At 29.3% G+C, this 25,001-nt stretch overlaps 1 protein-coding gene across 7 annotated transcripts; it reads left to right on the plus strand.

Annotated features, from left to right (window-relative positions):
* The first annotated feature begins 283 nt into the window (after nt 1-283).
* On the plus strand, nt 284-24,969 carry LOC122504227 (PHD and RING finger domain-containing protein 1). 7 transcript variants are annotated; one of them, XM_043615227.1, is made up of 15 exons: nt 284-368; nt 1,844-2,012; nt 2,259-2,336; nt 4,606-4,672; nt 7,840-8,186; nt 8,316-8,549; nt 8,845-8,925; nt 9,219-9,749; nt 10,825-11,045; nt 13,180-18,658; nt 22,377-22,785; nt 23,061-23,158; nt 23,684-23,812; nt 23,942-24,072; nt 24,299-24,969. In XM_043615227.1, exons 2-15 carry the CDS (start codon nt 1,893-1,895, stop codon nt 24,315-24,317), a joined length of 7,944 nt encoding a protein of 2,647 aa, XP_043471162.1. In that variant the 5' UTR covers nt 284-368; nt 1,844-1,892; the 3' UTR covers nt 24,318-24,969. The 7 variants fall into 7 exon arrangements, with proteins under 7 accessions (XP_043471162.1, XP_043471171.1, XP_043471188.1 ...); XM_043615236.1 differs by having other exon boundaries at nt 359-663; nt 22,377-22,764; XM_043615209.1 differs by having other exon boundaries at nt 361-667.
* Nucleotides 24,970-25,001: the final 32 nt, after the last annotated feature.

Genomic DNA, 25,001 nt, shown 5'->3' on the forward strand with positions numbered 1-25,001 from the left:
GGTTTTATGACTCTAAAGAAACTAGAGATTACATTTTCTTTCGCTATTCTACTTGATTTATGACAATTCTAAGAAATGTTGATTTTCAAATACATATTCAGAATTTGGAAACTATTAAACCGTGAAGTATTATATTTTACAATAGTCAAACTTTCTTGTTTAGTCTCGTCAATAATTGTCTAAAGTCGTGAGAAAATACTAAAAATAATTAAGTTTATTAACGAAATGTTATAATTTCGCGCTTCGATAACTCGTAAATCGATATATCGAAAGTTAACGAGCGAGATGGTAGTCGCTCGTAACATTCATCTTGACATCTGCATGTCGATAGTGTAAATTTGGTGTAAATTATTACTTTTTAAAATTTGGTGAATAGATCCACTATTTTAGAGCTATTTTTAAATTGTATAGTTTTAATTAGTCTATAATTGCTTTATGTTTAATAAACAAAGCTATCTAATTCGTATTCAAATAGAGCATAATTCTAAATTCTCCTTGTATTCCTGTGACCTGTGAATAAGAAGCCATCTTGAATGAGAAATAGCGCAACGTCGCAAATGTCCACGGCGTCTTAAGCCAAGATGTCGTAGAATTCTGATAGAAGCGTACTGTGAATTGTCAATATTTGTTAAGTTTGTTAACGCACATCGGATTTTAATCTCAGTAGGTACTATTCTATTAAATAAATACATTCGATAATGATATTTTGGCCGAGTTAAAAAGTGTTGGAGAAGAGTGCAAAATGGTGGTATTTCATTACCTGTGCTTAGCTGACAAGAGTATTTCTAACATCCCAAAAAAAACGCCTATTAAGGTGTGAAAATTAACATCCTTTGATGTAACTTTTAGTGTTTGATTATAAAAAACAAATGTGTTGGTTTTTAAATAAAGATCATTTTTGGCTAATGTAATTTTTAAGTGAGTTGGAATATAATTGTTAAAGCGACGTTTATGGGTGCGATCAGTGTTAAAAGGAAGCTATTAATTTCTTTATTAAAGAAAACAATTTAAAGGAAATTTGAACGAGTATATTTATAAACGTAATAATTGTGTGTTTTATGTTATCTTATTTAATATAATTATATGACCTACGTAATCAATGAGCTTGGAAAACTTTTGATCGAGGTCGGTTATAACATTACCTACATGTCGATTTTATTCCTGAAATCTTAAATTTACAAATTTTTAATTTTTATCTTGTTATATTGAAGGATTTTATTCGAAACTTTATTCCACAGCTGATTCACAAGTTGATTCTTAATTATCAGCTTCGTTAGTGAAACTTTTTTTGCGTTTGCTAAGTGAAAATCATCTTAAGATCAGTAGAAATTAAATTCCTTTTTCTTTCAAACAAATTTTTTGTATTTAAAATGCAATAGTTTCTGAGAAAAAAATTGCAATATACGTATTTATTATTAGTCTATTTTAACTATCATATCAAATAATAATTTAAAAATGCCCACGAATGGAAGTTGATGCTGCTAACGGTTTTTAGAGGAAAAATCGTTTGGGTGTTGAATGTATTGATTTTTTTCACGGGCAAGAAATCCTGTATGTAACCGAAAAGCAGTGTAACATGTTATTCCCTATATAGTTTAAATAAAAATGTATACATTAGATACTTTTAATAACAAATATTGGATATTGAAAATATCTTTTTGAATTTGAATCAATTATATATTTAAAATTTTTACACGTATTTTATCTTATTCGTTTATATTTTGGTATTTTACTATGTAAACATGCAATAATATTAATTTTATTGCAATTATTATTATTATTATGCAACATTTTTATTTAGTTACTCCATTTTTTTAACCAAATATTCGCCTTCTTTATACAGTTGATCTTCAAGATATGAAGTGAATGTAAATTCATTTCAAACTTTCAAAATGTCAAGTGATGGCGAGCGGATTCAAAAAACATCCAAGTCCCGCAAATTGATTATATATGACAGTGATAGCAGCGAGGACTCAATTGTTGTTCGGAATCATCGCAAAAGAAAGACTCTTGTACGTATAACATAAATTATATCCTTCATCATTCAATTTATCTACCAAAACTTGGACGTTTTTTTATTTTCAATATCAATAAAATAGAAAGTAAAATAAAGAATAATAATAATAATGTTAATAATGGTAATAAAAATAATAGAAAAATTCGAAATTAATACCTAATGATATTAATGAAGTAATAAAAAGTAATAGTAGAAATAAATTGTTAATAAAAAATAAATATTTGTTTTTTCGATCAAACAGCAACGAGTTGTCAGTGATGCCGAAAGCAGTGATGACGGTAGTGATGTACAAAGACCAGTAAACAAAAGAAAAGTCCACGTATGTATTGTTTATTAAAAAAAATTGTTGAATTTGTATTTTTATATCAGTGATCAAAGTTTGTCCCTTATTTATATTTTTTAACTAGTTTTAGCAATTTGACACCTAAATGGAAGTAAAAATAATTTTTCTAATCTTAAACATTATTTTATTATGTTATATACAGGCATCACAGTTGGTCCCCTCTTGTTCCCTTATTTCAATGTTATTATAAATAATAAAATTTTGCTTCGAAATTCAATTATTTTCAAAAATTTTAATAAAATTCTTGGAAAAATTTCAATTATTTGCAAAATAATTTTTTATTTAATAAAATATATTTATATTTATTATTATATTAAATAATATTTAATAAAACTTTCCAAAAGAATTCAATTATTTAAAAAAACTTTTATTAAAATTCAACGCAAACCTTTAATTATTTTTATAAATAATAAAATAATTTCACTAGAATTCTATTATTTATAAACTTTTTATAAATTTCTTCGCAATAATTCCATTATTTTCATAAATAATCAAACTCATCGCAGAATTTCAATTATTTTTAGTAGGTACAATTTTAATCAAATTCTTCGAAAAATGTAATTATTTTTTAAAATGTTATTAAAATTTGTCGAAAGAATTTAATTATTTAAAAATTTGTTGATAAAATTCTTTATGAGAATTCAATAATTATTAAGAAACGTTCAATTATTCAATATAATTTTTTTATTTTTGTATTTAAATAATTGAATTTTCATATAATTTTCTAATAGAAATTGATTTAAAAGTGAATTTTAGTTAAAATTTTACATAATAATTGAATATTAAAAGCATAATAACGTGAATTTTTAGAAATAATTGAATTTTGAAAAAGTTTCATATTGAAATCTTTCAAAATCTAAATTTGTCATATTTTTAACTAACAATTCTGTATAATTAATTTTTTTCAAAAAGTTTAATTGAAATTATTCGAAGTTTTTATTTTCAAATATATATTTAATTGAAGAATTTCCAAATAATCGATGAAATTTTGTAAAATTGAATTGTAAACAAATACGTTTGAAAATTCTCAGAATTTTTTTTAAAATTATTCTAAATAATTAATTTAAAGAACAATTATAGTTAACAGTTCTAGAAAGTAATAATTGAATTGAAATGATAAAAATAATTTTGAAGAAGTTACAGTAAAAATATTTAAAATGGTTTTAAAATTTTTTCATCCAGATAGTATATATATTGATAAAACACAGGATTCTACTGGATTAGTAATGATTTATTTTTTCATTAGATAATAAATAAATCAGACGTCTAGACACCAACGTTGGCGTCCTCTTCAGTGATACATTAATAACATAATTATAATCTTCATAAACTTTACAAAAAAACTAAAAAAACATGTTCTTATAGAACTGAGACATGTTTAATTATTAAAAATTACATTTTATAAAATTTTTTGTTTCAAACACGTGTCACAAAAATTTCAGACAATATTTAAATCTTATAAAAATATTTCTTATATTAGAAAATAATAATTTTATCACTCGGTCATTTTTAATTATTATAAATTGAGGCTCCAAACTCAAGAACCGGTTGGACGCTCGGAAGATACGCGCAACTGCCAGTCAGTGAGCAGTGAGCGCCTCTGGGCCACTCACTGCTACCCGACTGGTACTAGCGCGTGTCGTCCGAGCGTCCGACCGGTTCTTGAATTGGGAGCCTCAATTGTCGAATTTCAAAAAGATTTGAATTTGAATATTTTGAAAATCTTAATTTCTATGGAAAAATAATAATGATTAAATATTTTTTTAAAAAAGAAGTTATTGCTGATTTTGAATAATTTTACAGTTAAAAAAATTCGTAAATGAATGTAATAGAACATTTTTTTTCGTATCTAATTATTTTTAGAGTGAATCGCAGAATATTCTTTAGAGAAAAAGTTAATGTCTGGAAATCAGGGAAAAACAAAATTAAATGTTTGTGGCAACTCTGATTAAAATCGAAGCATTTTTAAAAAATTTTATGGAAGCTATATGATAAAAAATGTGAATTATAATGCAGGTTGTAGAAACAAATAAATTTTTGTCCCCTTTTTGTTCCCTTTTTGAGTACAAAAATTCCCCTTTTCACCTTTTTTGATAAAAAAAGGTACTGTGATGCCTGTATACATTATATTTAAAATAAACTTTTTAACTAACCTTTCTTTGAACAATAATAATCAATGTGATCACTTATATTAAAAAATAAAAAATAATCAACTGAAATATGCTAAAAAAAGATTATTTTACAGCGATTAGTTAGCGAAAGTGAACTCAGTGGTGGGAGTAGTGACACCGAATTAAATGAGTCTGCTTTGAGTAAGTATATTGACTTCTCATAAAAAATAGTAAACAAAATTTTTTTGTATGAAAAAAGAATTTTTAAAATACAGGCTTAGCACTCATCTACTAAAACCTACTATTTGCTATAATTTATATATTTATTTGCTATAATTACCTACTAATTTGCACTACTTTAAATCCGCTAATAGTTGAAATAAAAAAATTATAATAAAATTCTTTAAAACAATTCAATTATTTTCAATACAGGTGTACTATTTTAATAATCTTTCTCAAAATAATTAATTTATTAAAAAAAAATCCATATCATGAATAATACAATTTTTATAGGAATTTAATTGTTTAAAACACAATTTTTAAAAAATGGATTTTTTATAATATTTTAAAAAAAATTCTTTGAAAGAAATAAATTTTATTTTTATTTTCAAATAATGCGACTTTTTCGACTTTTTTTTCCAAATTTTGCAACAAAATACGACATTTTTGGTATAAACTGCAACTTATTTCTATTTTTATAGTGTGAAAAGTATAACTATAGTCTATAGACAAATCTTTGAAAAGTTATTTTTGAATAATTTTTCCAATTAATTTTTTGAAATATACAATTAAAAAGATTTTGAATAATTGAAATTTTGTAAGATTTAATTGAAAATAAATCATGATTTTCAAGTATTTTATTGCAATTTTTGAAAATTAACTGTTAAAAAATTGTAATTGAAAATTTTGGAAATAATTTAATTCTCAAAAATTTTAACGAAAAATCTTAAAGTGTAAATTTAATAAAAATAAAAATTAATGAAAATTAGATTGTAAAATAAATATTAAAATATTTTTGAAAAAAACTAATTCTCAGAATTTTTCATTTTAATTTTTGAAAATCCAATTATTTTCAATATTTTTGATTACATATTTCCGAAAATTCAAATACAAAAAATAACATTAAAATTTTTTAGAATCATTTTTAACATTTTGGAGAAAATAATCATATTTCAAATTTTTAATTAAAATTCTCCAAATAATTAATTAGTTTTTTTTTGTTAATAAGAACAGGGTAACGCACAAAAAAACAATGGGACATACAATAAAAGTTAATATATTTAAAGATTCATATATAAGAGCAAAAAGAGATACACAATTAAACATTAGTACATTAACAGCGGAGCCATTGAATGAACACTGATCTACCCAGGCGGCACACGATAACTAAAAGGCATCAAAATGTTAACATCTACTCAAAACGATAACTAGAAGTTATCAAAAAGAGAAGTGTGCCCTCTGATGATAGAGGTAGAGGTTCGATTGCGCGAATTTTAAACTTAACATTTTTAAATTATACAAAAATTCTTTTTAGAAATTCAATCAATTTTCGAAAAATTACATATTTATAAAAAACTAATTCTTCGAATTGTTTTATCATAATTTTTTAAGATTCAATTAACTTTCGAATAAAGTCAGTTCAATTATTATGAAAAATTGATTTTTTTGTATTAAAATAATTGAATTCTCGAAGAACTTTCGGAAAGTTATTAAAAATTAATATGGATAATTGATTTAGAGATGAAGTTTAGTTCAAAATTGTAGAAAATAATTTAATTTTGGAAGGGTTTTAATTTTTAGATGTTAAGAAATTTCAGAAGTTGTAATTTTTTTAAATTTTATTTCCTGTGAAAAAAGAAATAAGAACACTGAGAGAAATGGATAGTCAGATTTTGATGTTAAAAAGATGATGTTACACGATACTATCATTATGCTACTGCCAACCATCACAGATGCTAAAAAAATATAGTTATGCTACCCCTTACTACCAAGATGTTACTCCTGATGATATTGATGGTAACGGTGACTATCTAGATATAGCTGTCTGTATACGTAACATTAAAGATGGTCACCCTAACCACAATTATGTTACCCACTACTATAAGTTTCTCTCCGTGAAGTATTTAAATATTTATTTAGCATGAAATTATTCGAGTTTCGATTAATTGAATTTAGAAATCAGTGAAGAATTAGGGAAATACAAAATAACATTTTTTGTGACAACATTGAATTAAATAAACGACTTTTTCAACTTTTTTTCTATTTTTAATTGACTAAAGCGACTTTTTGGGCTCGTTAAAGTCGATCCGAGGCCTAGTAATTATTTTCAAAAGATTTATTAAAATTCTTCGAAAGAATGGAATTATTTTCAAAAATTTTAATAAAATTCTTTACAAGTGTTTAATTTTAAAAAATAATCAATTTTTTATTTTTGTTTTTAAATAATTGAATTCTTGTAGAACTTTCTAATAAGAATTTATTTAAAAATGAATTCCAGTTAAAATTTTAGTTTATAATAAATTGACTATTAAATGCGTTATAGTATGGATTTTTATTAGTAGTTAAATTTCAAAAAGCTTTTACATTAAAATTATTCAAAATTTTAATTTCTGTGAAAAAATATGTAAGTAGGTATTTATATATTTATTGAACAAAAATTATTCAAGTGTGAAGAATTTAATTTAGAAATTATGAAAAATAATTAGTCTTTTGAATATTTAAATTTTTCTATAGTTATAAAGTTTGGAAAATAATAGAATTTTACAAAAATTTTAGAATTGAAGTTATTACAAGAATAGGAAAACAAGTGAATATTTTTTATAGAAATCAGGGAAATATAGAAACAAATTTTTGTGATATTGTGAATCGACTAAAACGAGTTTTTTTAAATGGTCAAATTTAATTTTTCTTTAGCTACTTTTTTGAGTCTTAGAGCTACTTTTTTAAAATTATTTATTGAGTGCAAAGCCTGAAAATAATTTTTTAAATTGTCTTCTCCTTACAATTGAGGGGCTGGATCTTAAAACAACACATAAAATTTCTACAGCGGTATTCGCTTGGCTTTTTTCTCAAAAACTGTTATAAATATAAAAAAATCATGAGAAGAAAAAAGATGCGCAAGGAAATTTCCTATAAGATAGTGAAAAACTTTATTTAAAAAAATTATTTTTGGGGTGTCAGGAGCCAACAAAAACCACTGTATAAATTTTATGTGTTGTTTTAAGATCCAGCCCCTCAATTATCTAAAACTTTTCTTTAAATTTACCTATTTTTTAATTTATTTTTAAATCCTCCACCTCACTTTATTTATTTTTTCTTAATTGTATTATATTTTCTTTTCTTACAATTTATTCACTTTATTTTTACAGTGATAAGCGATGATTCGGAATGGCAATCGGATTGGGAAAGCATAGGGGAGTCAGATAATAATGAACCTAATTCGAAGGCGAAGGATGAGAAGAAAACTAAGAAAACAAATGACGTTGAAAATGAATCGACATCGGGCGCAGGATTCGAGTCCGACAATAGTGATGGACAATCGGATAAATGTCCAATTTGCTTATTGCCATTTAGAAAACAAGAAATTGCCACTCCGTCATCATGTGAACATTGCTTTTGTCTTGAGTGCATTTTAGAATGGAGTAAAAACATCAACACTTGTCCAGTGGATCGACAAACTTTCACTGTCATCAATGTCAAATCACACACTGGCAAGGTAGAGAAAATTTTTTACTCATCTATTAAATTAAACGAAAAATCGATTTTCTTAAAAGAAAAATTCTAATTTAAATATTTAATAGTTTCAAAAAAAATATATATACTGGTATTGTTTTACTTTCTCCAGATTTTGAGGCACATTCCGATTGAAGTGAAACAACAAATTGAGGATACAATTCAAGAGGATCCAACTTATTGTGAAATTTGCAGCGAATGTGATAGAGAAGATCGAATGCTGTTGTGCGATGGCTGTGATCTTGGATATCATATGGAATGTCTACAACCACAATTGTTTCATATTCCCCTGGACGAATGGTACTGTTCAGAGTGTTCACAAAACATGCAAAATGACGCCGAAGCTGTAAGTATATATTTTGATTTTTAGTTCTAGTAATTTTTAATCATTTAGAAAATTCCGAGAAGAAAACTAGTTTATTGATAATAATTTTTCACAACGTGTAATACAATTATAAAATCAAAGATAAGCATAAAATTATTAAATCATTGTACTTTTTCAAATTCAAATTTTTAAATTCTCAATACTGATGAGAAGGTAATTTTGGTATATATTGAATTGCGTCATTCAAGTTCACATTTGGAATTTCGATTCTTCAGGTTTTGTGAAAGAAGGGCAAATTGATAGTTTATAATTTCAGATATCTCGGAATGACATACGTAATTTCTTGCGTTTCTCGGCAATTGAGAGTGTAGTCGGGCCTAGAGATCCCGAAAGAACGGTAATGATTTTTTTTCCTTTTTTTTCTAGGATTTACTAGGAAAATTTATTGAAGAAAAATATGTTAAATACACATAAGTGGGCTTTTATCAATTATTTATTCTAATTTATCAATACAAATTTTTTTTCTTTTATAATTTTATTCGATAGTTACGTCTAATTAGATTGATTGAAACTTTACTAATTATAAAGTTAATTTAAAATTTACTCTCCGTTAAGAATAAAAATCTTTTTCTTCTAAAATATTCTCTATTGAAAAAGTAACTGAAATAATATATGATTGGAATTTTACAGATTGATATTGATCTTGATGAGGTTCCTGATTTGATTGAAGAAGCACGTCGTCTCGGTCTGTCGTATGGTCGCACTCGGGGTCGACATGTAGTACAAAACACGTTCAGTCCGCGTATTATTCCGCGTACACGTCAAACTGAACGTGTTCGTGCAAATATTCGCGCGGGTCGTAATTTAAATTTATCCCGGTCACGCGAAACACGTGAACGTCGACGACTTCTCTTTGATCCGGATCAGCCATCGACGTCGTCCGGAATTGAATCGATTGGCGATAATAGTCGAAGTCGTTCTCCCGATATTAACGCGCCATCCACATCAAGTGGACGAACAAGAACGACACGTCGTGCACCAACGAAAAAACGTAAAACGAGAGCAAGTAAAACTAAAAAACGAAACAATACAATATTACGTGAAGTGCGCATTACGGAGATAAACGACGACGGTGAGGAAGAAGAAATTGTTAGCTACGTGAAAGTCAAGGAATCAACAGCTGCCGGCAAATCCAGTAAACGAAAATACAAGAGACTCAAGGTACATTAATGTCTTCATCGTCACTAACACACTAGCGTCAAATCAAAAAAAAAAAAAAGAAAAAGAAAAAAGAAAGAAAATTCTTCATTGCCGAATAGAAAATAATTAATTAATAAATGCCAAGCGTTCAATTATCATTAAATGAAATTACACGATCTTCCTAGACTAATTTATTAAAATGTGGATTAATATTCATTCAATACTCATTTAATTAATTTATAAAATTCTTTTTGTAATTGTTTATAGCGTGTTCTTTATTATTTTCGTCTTATGTATCAATCGATTTTTATAATTGTGAATAAATGATTTTCTTAATGAACGCACTTGGCTTTTTTTTGTAGTAATTGCATGGATTTTAGTGTAACACATTCAATTTTTTTTTCTTTTTTTTCTCAAGTTTAAAAAAACCAGTAAAATTTTTGTTTACAAAAATATTTCATTAAACAAACGAAAATTTCGATTTCTAACATTAGGAAAATCACTTTTCCCTTTAAAAGGATTAAAATAAAAATGTCAAATAACTCAAATAATTTTTTAAATTCTCTTCTTAAAAACATTGTCCAAAATTGTACGTTTTTTTATTTTACAAATAAATGGACAAAAGCAAATTTTAACATTTTAAATTTTAAATGGAAATGTTTAATTATCAAGCGTATTTTGATGCAAAAAAATAAAAAGGTAAACTGATTGGAAGGTTGAGAGGTATGAAATATGAAACAAGGTTAAGGTGTACAGTTCAATTGTTGTTGTTCGGATTGAAATATTTAATTCAATGTTTCTTGGTAATAGTCTTGATTATTAACATTTAATTTTCTACAATTTAACGTATTTTGATAAGAAATCAATATTTTTAATTAAAATAAATAGTAATATAAAACTTGAAAATATTTTAGATACATTAAATAAATAAACTAAAAATAGCTTATAAAATGTAAAACTAATTTATAAATTTGAATTTTATTCTTTATTGTCATTAAAGTTAAACTTAGTTTTTTTGATTTTCTTTATAAAATTTAAAATAATTTGGTGAAAAAAAAACATTTTTAGTAATAATTGTAAATTTTTGTTCTTTCAGAGGAGACGGAGAAATAAACGTCGTGCACGAACGGTGTTATCGGTAGTTAACGCGAAAAGGCAAAATAGAGGAATGCCTCTATTAAAAGCAAAAGTAAATAGAAATGCTCCCGAAGCAAACGAATCTGGATCCAGAATTTCTTCAGACAGATACAGAGCGGGCATACCGCAATTGAGCATGTTTGGAAGTGTGCTGTCCTTAGACTCTCTCCTTAGTCCTGGGTAAGTGAACATTTTTACAATTATAATATGATTATAAAATTTACAGTTAAATCGCTAAAGAAGATAATGGCGTTATAATTGATTTTTATTATTTCGCTTATAATTTAAAGAAAACAAAAATTGCACCATGAAAACAAAAGTGCACAATAATTTTAAAGAGAACAAAATTTTCTTTAAAAAAAATTTCGAATAATTTAAAATCAACAATTTAATCAAATCGATTATAATGATACAAAATTAAAATTAAAAAATTCGAAATAAAAATATTTTTAAACAAAATATTTCAAAATGGATTTCAATTGTGTTTTATAATAGACACGAAATCTTTTTCCCAAATTAGAAATTCGATTCGAATGGAAAATGATTTCTGAATAATGACTAAATATCCAAAATTTCTAAAGCAATGCTAAGTAGGCATTCAGTGAAATTGGAATAGGTAAAAAAAAGAAATTTCTCTATTATTTAATTTACGATAGTTTAGGTTGATCAGTTAAAATCGTAAACTGATTAATTATCGTACATTATATAATAATTGTACAAAAATATGAAAAAAAAAATTATTCAGATAGGTATCATTGACAAGGAAATCTAAATTTTACACATACAAAAAAAAAACAGAGGCAAATGATTTGCAATGCGTTTAGTTTAAAAAAAAATAAAAATGCGTTAGTCTACCACACTCATGCTAAATAACGGCTGAGACAAAAATATGGATCTTTTAATGATTATTTTTAATTATCAATCAAATTGCACACAATACACATTGTTCTGAATTGTTTATCACTTTATATTTTAATTATAAGTTGTTTCTTTAAAGAAAAAAAATTGCACCAATTCTTTCTGTTCCCGAATTAATTTTCTTCCTCGAAAAATTGTTGCTCTTGAGAATACATATTATTACTATCCTAAATTGGCAATTTTAAAAACAGTTCAGGCATTGCAGATAATTCCCTTTTCTCACTTTTTTCAATTTTGACACCTTTTTTACCATTTTTGATGATTTGTTACCTTCTTCATCTTTTTTGGTGATTTGTCCCCTTTTCCACTTTTTTTGTGATCATAAAATTTAGATTCAATTTTAAAATTCAGTGAGTTTTATTTTTGATTTAGATTATTAACACAACATAATATAAATATTTTTTTACTGTTTGTAATTTAAATAATATAATAACGTAAAGATTTTATAAATATTAAGGTGGTTCATCCAACAGAATGCAGACTTATAGAAAAATAATTATCATTCAAATAATTAAAATAATTATTATTATTAGTACGTATTTTCTAGAGAAATAAAAATATCAATTTTCTAGAAAAAAATTGTGAATCAAAATTTATTTATTTTTATGCAATTTACACATGATATAAATTTTTTGTCATGTCGCTTCTATAAAATTTTTTTAAAATGATTCGATTTAAATGTAATATGGCTTATTTTCTCCAAAAAATGATTCTCTACAACATTACCTTTCAGATTTTACAAGCACTCCGTTTTGAAAATATGCTTATTTGTTGATAAGAAAATTTTGACTTTGTTTAAAAATAAATAAGAATATTTTCAAAATCATTTTTTGAAGAAAATAAACATTTTCATTGAAATCGAATCATTTTTAAAAAATTCTATAGAAGCAATATGATAAATTTGAATTATATATACAAATTGTATAAACAAATAAATGTTTGTAGATTTAAAATATTTTTTCTTGGAAATTAATATTTGTTCTTCCAGAAAATTTTATTAATAATAAAATTTCAATTGTTTAAATGTTAATTAATTTTTACTTGAGACTGCATTTCTTAGGATGAATTTTTTTAAATGGCTATAACATTCCGGTATAATAGAAAAGTTTATAAAAAGATATATCGGAAACACTTTAATGTGCTTAAATTAGCTACAGGTGATATATTTTTTTAAAATAGAAATAATTGTTTTTTGTTCAAAAGGCAACAATTTTCCTATGAAGAATAGTTCGGAATGTAAAGAAACCTTCAGCAAAAGTTAATGTTTTTTAAAGTAATATTTATTGCTGAAATTACTTTTTTTCTGAAAATTTTTTTATTTTAAGAATTTTAAATGTGAAGTAGAAAAATTGTACATGCATTTCAGTGGCATGAATATGTATTTGTTTCCAATCAGGTCCGAAGATGAAAACGATAGTCATGGTCCAGCAATTGTCGCACGACCACGAAGGCATATTTCAACAGTCAGACGACGAATGGCACTCAAAGGGATTGTCAATCCAACAGTCAGCACGGAAGATACTAGCGGTCCAAATTTACTCGACAGTATTCTCAAAAGTCAAGAAGTCTGGCATAATCAGAAGAACAGTCACCTTATCACTCGTAAATCTGATGGTTCTTTATTAGTTATCAATAAAGACGCGGAAAGTTCAACAAGCATGAATAACAACGAAAGTCCCATTAAGAAAAATGAATCAAATAAACCTGATAAATTACTCGGTAAAGATCAACCTCTAGATCTATCGCATGTCAATCCAAATGATGTTACACAAGCGCCAATGTACAATAGTCCCCGTGGTGGTGGTGGTGGTGGAGGTAATCGAGGAAATTTCCGCGGCGGTTACAGGGAAAACAATCGTCAAAGTCACGGTGGTCAGGGTTATAGTGGACGTGATTCTTACTCTGGTGGCGGAAGACGAAGTTATGGAGGAGCCGGAATGAGAGATGATTTTGGTAATCGTGGACCGCCGGAAAATTTTAACACAAATTTCCAGGTTCGTCCCCAGGGACCTTTCGGCACTCCACCTTTTCGTAATCGTAATCCCCAGCATTTTCGCAACGAGAGAAACCGTTATTCCATGCCAGAGCGATTGCAATTTCCCGAGGGGAGCGAGAGACCTCCATTTCCGTTTCAGGATAATTTTAACAGAGGACCGCCACCTTTGATTCGTCCCTTAATCCCACCTGGTCCGCCGGGTCCACCAGGACCAGGAGGTCCTCCTAGTCTCTTGCAAATGCCAATTGTACCAAACAATTTACCACCTCCCGTCAATGACGAAGAATCATCCGAGAATACGCCGAGTCAACAGACCGATTTGGATCCAATATTACCTTCGGAATCCGAATCACAATCTAATAAAGCGAACGATGAAGAACTGGATATTTACAGTGACATGGTGGGACCCAGTAAACCAGTAGAAGGCGAAAGTCAATCAGGCGACGATCCGAATAATTCGAGCACTCTTCTCCCGCCTCCTGAACCGCCATCCGGTTTATTGGATTTCGACGAGAATTCTAAGAGCGAGAAAGACAATGACAGTGATCAGGAACTGATTATCGATGACACACCGAAAGAGGAAACTGCGAAGAACGAAAAAACAGATGATAAATACGATCCCTTTAATGCTGAAGAAAGTGACAGCAATGATAGTAATAAACGAGCGACTAACATCCAAGTCGATCAGATTCCCTCTCCGAAAGATCCACCACCTTTGGAACCACCTCCATCACTAGAGAGTTTCGCCGGTTTGAATATTCTAAATGACGATTTCGGCGGACCAGTAAAATCGACAATTCGACTTACAGCCTATGATGACGATGAAGAGGACGATGATTCACAAGCAGACTGTCCAAACTTCTCCATCTATTCATCAGAAACAATGGACGTTGCCCGTCACACCGAACAAGAATTATCGTCTCAAATCGGTCCCCTAGAACCTCCGCCATTACCACCGGAAATGCCTGATTTACCCGAAGATGAAGACATAATTCTCGGCGATATTCAAACATGTGATTTATCCGACATTCCCGAACCACCAACACCCTACATTGAAGCACTCCGCAAGGAGAGGCAGACAATCAGCAAAATACCGCCAAAGAAAATCTCCTCCAATGATTCCAGAGGAAAAATCACTTTCAAGATAAATACCTTGAAATTGAATAACAAATTCGGTAATTTGTATGATGAGATAGATCGGGATATGGAAACTTCCATTGAGGAAGAGAAAACGAGCGAGAAGAAAAAATCCGAAGAGAAAGACGATTCCAGTCACAAGGAGAAGAAGAAGAGAAAACGAAAGGACTCAAACAGTATGGACATTGATTCAAGTGATTCAAAAGACGACGACAAGAATAAAATTGAATCAAGTGAAGACGAATCAGAACTTCCAACTCAAAAAATTAACCAGGAGTCAGAAATCTGTGACTCACAACTTCCAACACAAAAATTCAGTGAAACACCCGAACGTGATATTTCAGATCTCGAAACACAAAAACTCGAGAATTCCCAATCGGAGACGGAAAATATTGCCCTACCGGAACATTCAACCGATATATCCGAATTACAAACGCAAAAACTCGATTTTCATTCTTCCCCCAAGGAAGATAATAGTGATCTGCCAACGCAGATTTTAAATAAAGAAGAAATTGACTCTTCAGAAATGCCGACACAAATTCTCGGCGATTCAGATAGTCAAACGGTTGACAAAACCCAAGAATCAGATCAAGCGTCAGTGAAAGATGATTCGGAACAATTGGTGAGTTACAGTCCGAAGGGTGGAATTGCGACACTCTATAGTCCCGATGTACCGGTGCCGACGCTCTACAGTCCAAAACCAGATGAGGAATCTGACAGAAGAACACCCGAGTTGAAGAATCGAAGTCAATTGAAAGACGACAGTGACAGTGACGGAGCAAGAACTCCAGAGAGAAAGGATTTGAGTAAAGATAGCGAAAAGGAGTCGAAAAAAGATGATAATGAGGATAAAATGGAAAACGCTAGGAGTCCAGACACTGTCATCTCAATTGCTGATACAATACAATCTTCCCAAAATGATGACTGTGAAATTGTTGAACAAAGAAGCGATAATTTAGCTACAAATGAGAGAATTTCAGAAAAGGATGAAACAGAATTGCCGGATAAATTACAAGCTGATGATGATTTTCCACTTGAGAAGGAAGGTGTCTCTCAGGCCGACGCTCCAGAACAGGAAATGTGGGATTCTGATGGTGGATACACTCCATGTAAGGATGAGTTACCACTGAAGGAGAAAGTAAAGAAGTCCGTGTCTCCATTTGATCAGAGTGGTCTCGAGCCGATAACACCGACAAGAGACAAGAATGATGATCTTGATCGCTGTAGAACACCACCAGCTTACGCTGGATTAGGAACTGAGGCTATTTCCGAAACAGACGAGGCAATGAATTTTGAGGACGAATTAACATTATTGACGTTGAGAAAGGAGAAAGAAATGGAGGAGGGCGAAATACCGGAAGAGGGAAGATTGGCACGTAAAGATCGTGCTAAGGACGATGACGACAGCAAGAGGAAAAAGAAGAAGGAGAAAAAGGATCGAAGTAAAGAGACCGAGAAGAATAAGGAAAATATCTCGTCAGAGAATTTCTCGTGGAAGAAAATGGCCAAGAATACCAAGGATCGAAATTATCGCGACAAGGATCGAAGATCGAGATCTAGAGACAAGGACAGAGATAAAGATAAACTCAAGAAGAAGAAGGAAGCCGTGAAGAAGAAGGAGAAACGAAAGGAATTGCCCAGGTACGATGTGCGAAAAATCGTTTCCGAAAAACCACGGCCGAGAAAAGACGAATATGGAAGGGACATTCGCGATTTGTCCCACAGTTTAACGAGGAGCAAATCAAGAAGTCGAAGTCACTCCAGAGTTCGTAGAAGTCTCTCAAAAGGACGCAAAAGTAGATCTTATTCGAGGCTTCGTTCCAAATCGCGATCGCGATCCAAGCGTCGCTCATGGTCGAGAGATCGAGACGCCTCGAGAGTTTCCCGTGGAAGATCCTATTCGAGAGGAAGATCCCTGTCTCCAAGAAGGCGCAAGTCACCAAGAAGAAGTTCCATAGCGAGAAAGAGAAAATCCAGATCCCTCTCAAGAAGAAGGAGAAGATCCCTGACACCTCGCGGTCGCGATCGTCGAAGGAGGTCACTCTCCCGAAAACGAAGATCCAGAACCAGGTCCAAGTCCCGCGATGCCAGAAAGGACAAAAAGAAACACAAGTCCCGCAGTCGTTCCAGACTCCGCAAGAGATCGAGAACAAGGAGCGGTAAGAGAAACTCAAAACCACGCGACAAGAAGCACACAAACAGAAAACAAGTCAGTCGATCCAGATCAAGGTCCCGATCACTCGCACGATCACTATCCCAACAGAGAGACCGCAATCGAAACTGGGAAATGAGCGAGAAAATGATAAATCGCGAACCACATTTCCGCCAGCGTGAGGAACGTGAATCGTGGAGTGCTCAATGGACCCCATCGCTCTCCGCCTCGAGATCAAAAACTCCCGAGCGCGTCAACGATCTGGCCGGCCGTGGTTGGACCCCGCCTCACGGCCTCGACAACGTCACCGTGCCCCCAAAGAATCTGACCGTCATTCTCACCAACAAGGAGGCGATCAAGAAGAAGAAAAAGGAGAAGAAGAAGGAACGCCGGAAGTCCAAGGACATAGACAAGCGCAAGAAAGGGAAGCGAATGCGAACCCCTCCGCCCTCGAAGGAAGTATTCGCCAGCGGCGACAACATCCTCGTCAGCGTGTGCTTCAACAAAGACAACGAGGGCAATCAAATCCAACCCGAGGAACTCCCCGAAACAATACCCCTGATGCCACCAACCAAACGTCGCCGTCGCGAGCCCCTTCAAATCGAACCCGCCAAGAAAACAAAGAAGGACAAACTCAAAGAAAAACGTGCCAAGTCCCCCAAGGCAAAGAAGGACAAAAAGAAAAAATCAAAAGCCGCCGAAATTGCCGCAACCAAAAAACCCGTTGCCGTCATCGACCTCGATCAATCGCCCTTCCGAGAACAAACCCCCTCGCCCCGTGACGTAATCGTCCTCAGCGACGACGACGAAAAACAAGCTCAAAGTCTCATCGCCCTCGAAAACCAGTCTTCCCAAGCAACTCCATCACGCGATCAATTCGTCTCCCAAGGTCCCAAGACACCACCCGAACCACAAGTGAAATTCTCCATCAACAAGCAAGCGAACAATCTCAGGCCATCGATGATGAACCCCCTAATGGAAGAGGAAGAGGAGGAAGAAGAGGAGGAGGAGGAAATTGACGAGAGAGTCGACGAGGAACTAGAATTACGAGCACAGGAGGAATTGGAATTACGATTGAAAATCGGTCCAAATACACCCCCTGAACCACCATCGTCATCGCCGACATCGCCCGACGCTTACGATCCGTTCGATCCCACGAAATCAAGATCACCAACTCCCGTACAAAGTCAGGAGGCAACACCTCTCAATGACGAACGTAATCAACGCACATCGCCCAGGAAACACGATTCCAATGATACGCCATTAACCTCGAGTGAAACGCAAGATCAGGAGAAGCAAATTTCCGATAAGCAGGCGGAGAAACCGAAAATTATTTCCATGGTCACGATTAAGAGGGCGTCATCGCCGAAGAGAGACACATCACCATCGGCAAATGACTTGACGCAAACTGATATTGTCACTGTTAGCGACAGTCCAACAAAGAGTCAACAGAATTTACAAAATGCTCAATCAACTGTTACCACATTTCCGACAATTAATCCTGTACTCGCTACAGTCGCTGCTGCTGTGCAGCGGAGCAATATATTTAATACAAATGCTCCAGCGACCACACAAAGGAATCTTGCTCAGGTAGGTGTTGATTTCGAAAAAAAGTTAGTCCATCTCTATATTTGCAGGGTTGACACATTTCAGGGAACTCTCTAAATCTGAGTCAGCGAAATTTCACTGATTCTCAGCGATAAGTATGCCACTATTTTCAAACAGCGTATATGCGCTAATTAATCTGAAATTTCACTGATTATTTAGTGAAATTTCACTAATTCACAGCGCATATGCGCTAATTGAAATAGTGGCATACTTATCGCTGATTCAGATTTAGAGAGAATGGTAAATTTGCTCAGAGAAATCAGGGAAGAATCGGGAAATTTGAAAAAGTATAAACTTCTAAAATTAATAGAGAAATTCTGGTTTTTTTGTGTTCAGCAAACCTTTGAAAATATTAAACCCTGGTGAAGTTCACAACTAAATTAACACTTTAGAAGAAAACATATTTTTCCCTCAAATTTTTGTCTAAAAAAAACTTTTTTACAATATTTTTTGATCAGCAATTTAAAAAAGAAAAATTTAGAAACAAAATGTAATATTATTTCTGTTAAAAAAAACATTTTTTTCTTATGAAGCTGAAACTGGCGTCCACTTAATTTTTGTAAATTAAATTTTAAAGTTGAATAATTTTTTAAGAAGCTGAAAATTACACCTTGTTATCAACACCCACTTAATTTTTCAAAATAATGTGTTGGTTTAAGAAAAATATTTAATTTTAAAATTTAATTTTCAAAATTAAGTGGGTGCCAGTTACAGCTTCATTTTTTTCTTCCACTCTTTGATCATGAACGTTATGAATTTCACCCACTTAATATTAACAGGGTAGTGACCACATGTCAGTAAAGACAGGGAAATGTCAGGAAAGTGAGGGAAATGTGAGGGAATGACAGAAAAAAATTTTTTTTGTCATGGAAATTAATTTATATTCGTTTCTTATTTATAAATTTTTATTTATTCCTTAAATTGTCATTTTTTCCTGTAAAAATTTGAAAAAAAAATTGAATGAAAAATTTGAATTTTGATTAATAACGTTTAATTATTCTTGATTTTTATTGTTCGCCTTATAAACTTTGCAATCAGATCAGAAAATCAGATTTTTTTTCTCTTTGTGACAATAATTGAGGCCTTGGATCCAATAACTCGCCCGACGCTCGAAGGCACGCGCTAATACCAGTCGGGTAGCAGTGAGTGGCCCTGAGGCGCTCACTGCTCACTGACTGGCAGTTGCGCGTTCCTCCGAGCATCGGGCGAGTTATTGGATCCAAGGCCTCAATTGAACTTTGAAGAATATGAAATTAAATTTTTTTTTAATAATTTAATTCTTGAAAAGCTTTTAAAAAATTATTATTATTAAGATCCACAAGTTTTAAATGTTCACATAAATGAAATATTTTTTATTAATAATATTTTCGTAAATTATTGTTTAGAGTAAAAATTAAAAAACTAAATTTTAATTTTTGTACTTTTATTACTAATTTTTTCTTACATGACACAAAATTATTGTAATAAAAATTTATTTTGAACTTTATAATCATTTATTAATAATTTATTTAGCGAATAATTTTACTTTGAAATTTAAAAAATAATTAAATTTTAAAAGAGTTGCGTTCGCAATTTTTCTAAGTGATTAAATTATGGAATTATAGAATTTTTATTTTAATTGAAGATATTAAATTGAAAAAATTTGACAAATTAATTCTTGTGGAAAACATAATAATAATAAAATATTTATTTTTCAAAAAATTCTACAATTGAAGGTATTCACAAATAAATGTATTACAGATATTTTCTGTTGTATCTAATAATTTTTAGATCAGATTATTCTATAGGGTGAGAGAAATAGTCGAAATTTTATTTCGAAATAAGGGAAAAGTTAAAGAAAATCAAAGTTAGATTTACTTTCTCAAAGAAATCTTCATTTCATTTTATTATATTTTATTTTTGATTCCAAATATAAATTAAAATCAAACCAAATAAAAATTAGAAGAAAAACCAAACTTTATATCTATAATTGTTGCAAAAAAATGTAATTTGACACAAATTTTCAATTTGAATACTTTTTTTATTTTTTTAACACAAAAATTATTATTTTGAAAAAATGACAATTTCTGGAAAGTTGAAAACAATTGTGATATTCTTATTTATTATAACTATATTCTAATTGTATTTATATTTTACTTATATTTTTTAATGATTACGAATATGTGAAAATGGACTAACTTTTGTTTTGAATGTCAAACAAATTATTACATAAAATTTTTTTTTTTGAAGGGCTTCAAAAATTTCAAAATAATTTTTTAATCCTTTGAGAATATGATACGAATTTCTAATTTAAAAACAGAAATTTGTATTAAAAATGAAAATTCGAATTTCAAAATAAACTAAAATAATAAAATTCCCTTTAAAAATTGATCATTTAAAAATATCATTGGTATTCTTTTCTGATTTTGTCGATTTGGAATTCGAAAATCGTACTTTATGTCTTCAATTCGCAGTTCTTAGAAAACTATTCGTTTTTTGAGGAAAAGAAGACAAAATTTTTATCCATTTACTTTATAAATAAATGAACGATAAAAAAATTAATAAATAAAAAGTATTATTTTCAAACTTTCAGAAAAAATGAAGATTATTTTTCTGCAAAAAACAAGCGTCTCAAAGGGTTAATTAATTAATATAATGATAATTCAGCTACTAATTTGACAATTTATTTTCACTCTCTAAATAAAAATGAATACAAATTTTTAATTTTGCATAATTTTTTTTTCTTTGATAAATTTTATAAGAATTTTAATCAAAATTAGAAAAATCGTTTTGACTGTAGTTGAGACAAATATTTTCCTGAATTTCTAATGTCTTACAATTTAACATTTAATTAGAAATTACCAATTAAATTAAAAATTATAATTATATTAAAAATCAAAATAAAAAATTAACATTTAAAAATTTAATTTTAATTGTCCTAATTTGTAAAAAGAATGTAATTACTAATTAAATTTCTGTCTCAAAATTTTAAAAATGTTGACGAATTTTTATTTAAAGAGATGAAAAAATAAAATAAATACACATATGATAATATGAGATTAAAATAAGTTAACCACTTTAAATAATAAAATAAAAAAAGGAATGGCAGTGTTTAATTTTGCCTTTGAATTTTAATGCCAATAGAATGAAAAAATATGAAAATTTTCAAAAATTTCAGAAAATTAAATTATAAATTTGATTTTATGTATTTTTTAATATTGACAATTTTTTTCGTTTGATTATTAAAAAGAAATTGATAATTTAAAATTTGTATTCAACTTTTAAAGTTTTTATGTAATTAATAATTAATTATCATTTAGTTAATCAATTAATAGCTACCTGCTAATATTTAATAAAAATTAAGATTGTAATTACCATACAATTAAAATTAATAATAATTTTCTTTTTTTGGTAATTTATTTCCTAAAAAATTAAATGACTAAAATTTGAATACTATTATCAAATACAAAAAAATTCTACTACTAAATTTATATCAAGTTTTTAATTCTTTACATTAGAATTAAAATTCTATAGAAATAAAACTGTATCAAGAAAGGAAATTAAATTAGAAATTAATTATTTAAATGTTTTTAAACAAAAAAAAGTATAATTAAAAAAATTTGAAGGGGTTAATTCTTTTGAAAATCGGTCATATGATGTAAAATAATAATTGTTTGATGAAAAATAAGAAAAATATGATGAATATATTGTAAAATTTCAGACAAATCGCATTTCGCCAAGTAATCAAATTAAACAACGTCCCATTGAAAGGCCTCAATTACCAAATTTGTTTACTAATTCTATAAAGACGACAGCAAATCGAACAGCAAAGGCAACAAATAAAACAAATGCATTGGGTCAAAATGGCAATGATACAGAAATGGTTAATGACGTCATTGATATGTCCTCACCATATTCACCAGGTTCTAGTATCAGCGACGGAATGTTCGATCCCCCTAGTCCTTACAATACACCTCCTCCAGAAAAACCAAAATCCAAAATCAATAAGGATCCTAAAAAGGATGCCTTTGATGTTCTGTTTGGAGCGTCGCCTGTTAATGTAAGAAATTCAACGAAAGTCAAAGTGAAGAAGGACAAGAGAAAAAAAAGTGTGTACCCACTCACTCTTGGTAAGAACGCTTTTTATTTTCAATTTTTGTATAGTAAGATTAAATGAAAATTTCAATTCTCAAATTCACAAAAGGGATTTTTAGAAACATTTCCATTTATTTTGTTTTTAATTTCTTTTAAGTATTTTCCTTTGAAAAGTAAACTTTTATTTTCTATACTCTTTTTTTTCTTAGTTTTATTACGCACTTCTTTTATATTTTGCTGCATAAGTAGTTTTGATTTACACAGATTTAATCATGTTCCTTTTATTATATTTCTATTGATTCATTTTTAGGTACCAATCCAAAAGTTGGCGTTCGCATGGATGAAAATCAATTGCAAATTTTAGATGATCTGCCAAGTTCTGCAGTGGAAATGCAAGTCAAGGACAAGGTTTGTTGGAAAAATTTTTTTCTTTTATATTATTTAAATTAATTTTTTAGTACCTACTTCTTTCTTTAGATTCTTATTTTATAATTTTTTCATTCCCGTTTCTTTTTAATTTTATTAAATTTGTTTATTTTTTTATTTCGGTTTCTTCCTTCCGAGGTTTGATTATTTTTCATTTTTTCTGTTTTACGTACCTTTTTTTAATTTAATTTTTATTTGACAATTTTTTTTTAATTATAATTTTTAATTCGAAAATAAATTTTTTAAATTATAAATATTTTTTTAATTACAATTTCGTTAAATTTATTTTTACTATAGTGTCTTATATTTTTCACGTGTTTTTAATTTTTTCTTTTTTAACTGTATTTCTATTATTTATTTTAATTCCCTTTTTTATTTAAGATGTCAAAGTCGGTGCAATTTTTACACAGAGCTACAGTGTAAAAATCATATCGACTTTGACACCTCCTTAAAATATAAATTTTCATTGTCTTTGAATACGTGAATTAACTTCGAATGTCTTTCCAGTTTTTGAAAAAGCTCAATCGTCAGGAAAGAGTTGTGGAGGAAGTGAAACTCGTATTGAAACCACATTATACTAAAAAACATGTCACGAAAGAAGAATACAAGGATATTATGCGTAAAGCTGTGCCGAAGGTAAATATAAAATTCTTAAATTTTTTTACCTCAAGTAAAAATTAGTTTTTAAACTGTTTGATAAAATATGAAAAACGAATTATTTTCATACATTTACAAGCGTTTTATGTAATTTGTTTTCTATTTCAGATTTGTCACAACAGATCTGGCGAAATTAATCCGAAAAAGATTGCCGCTCTTATTGAAGCTTATGTGAAAAAATGTCGTGGTAACAAAAAACGATCAACTCTAACAACAACTTCAAAGGTGACAAAAACAATGTAAGTTTCATTGAAATTTAAGTTTCGTTTCATTTATTCAATTATTGATTAATAATTAATAATCCTTTTTAATTATTCGATCAAGTAATTAACGATGAAAAAATATTAAATTAATAATTCGTTAAATTATATGAATACTAGACTAGTATTAGTAGTAGTCACTAGTATTCATATAACAAATATTAACAACGGTAATAATTAATTCAATAAAATGATTTTCTTGCAGTAAAAATTTATGGAGTTGATCACAGCTAGAAAGTTTTAGAAGAATAAATCTCCTAACTTCTGTAGGAGGATCAGTAGATCGCGCGTGAATTTTTTGTAATGGTAAGTGTTTGTGAAAGCAATTTAAAAAAAAATGAAAAAACAATTAAATTACCGACAAGTTAATCTTCACAACGGCAATCGAACAATGTGTATTGTATGTACATAATTAACTAGTTGAAATTAAGCGCAATATTTTTATTTATCTAAGTATACTACTTAAAAGATCCAATACACTTAACTTTATTGTTAATTTTAACTATAGATAATAGACAAGTTATTTAATAATCAGTAAATTAATCTTATAAAAGTGTAATAAACATATTGAATGTACTTTTTGAGCACATTCGTAATAACTATGTACGTAAAAATGAATTGTAAAGCAACTTTTACATCGTGTTCCGAAAAGAAAGGCAAATAATTCTACAATGGCGTTTCAAATAGAATCATGTACTTCATTAAAGTGATTACATTAAATCTATAGATTCGTCTCTAATTTGTATATTTTTAACTTAGAAACAGATTAAGACGATAACAGTTGTAAGCCATCGAGAATAATTGAAAAAAAAGTTTTGATGTAGTGACAAAGGTAGAATTACTAAAAAGAAAAGTAAAAATTGTATACAATTGTAATAGTTCAAGTTAATAATTTTTTTTACATAGAG

The sequence above is a fragment of the Leptopilina heterotoma genome, unplaced genomic scaffold (genome assembly GCF_015476425.1).
Source record: "Leptopilina heterotoma isolate Lh14 unplaced genomic scaffold, ASM1547642v1 Lhet_11, whole genome shotgun sequence".
In the NCBI taxonomy this organism is placed as follows: Eukaryota; Metazoa; Arthropoda; class Insecta; order Hymenoptera; family Figitidae; genus Leptopilina; species Leptopilina heterotoma.

Coding starts and splice junctions, on each gene's coding strand:
- LOC122504227 (XM_043615227.1), top strand. CDS start 1,893: ATGTCAAGTGATGGCGAGCGGATTCAAAAAACATCCAAGTCCCGCAAA. Junction 8,550..8,844: donor TGCAAAATGACGCCGAAGCT/GTAAGTATATAT, acceptor TTATAATTTCAG/ATATCTCGGAATGACATACG. Junction 11,046..13,179: donor GACTCTCTCCTTAGTCCTGG/GTAAGTGAACAT, acceptor GTTTCCAATCAG/GTCCGAAGATGAAAACGATA.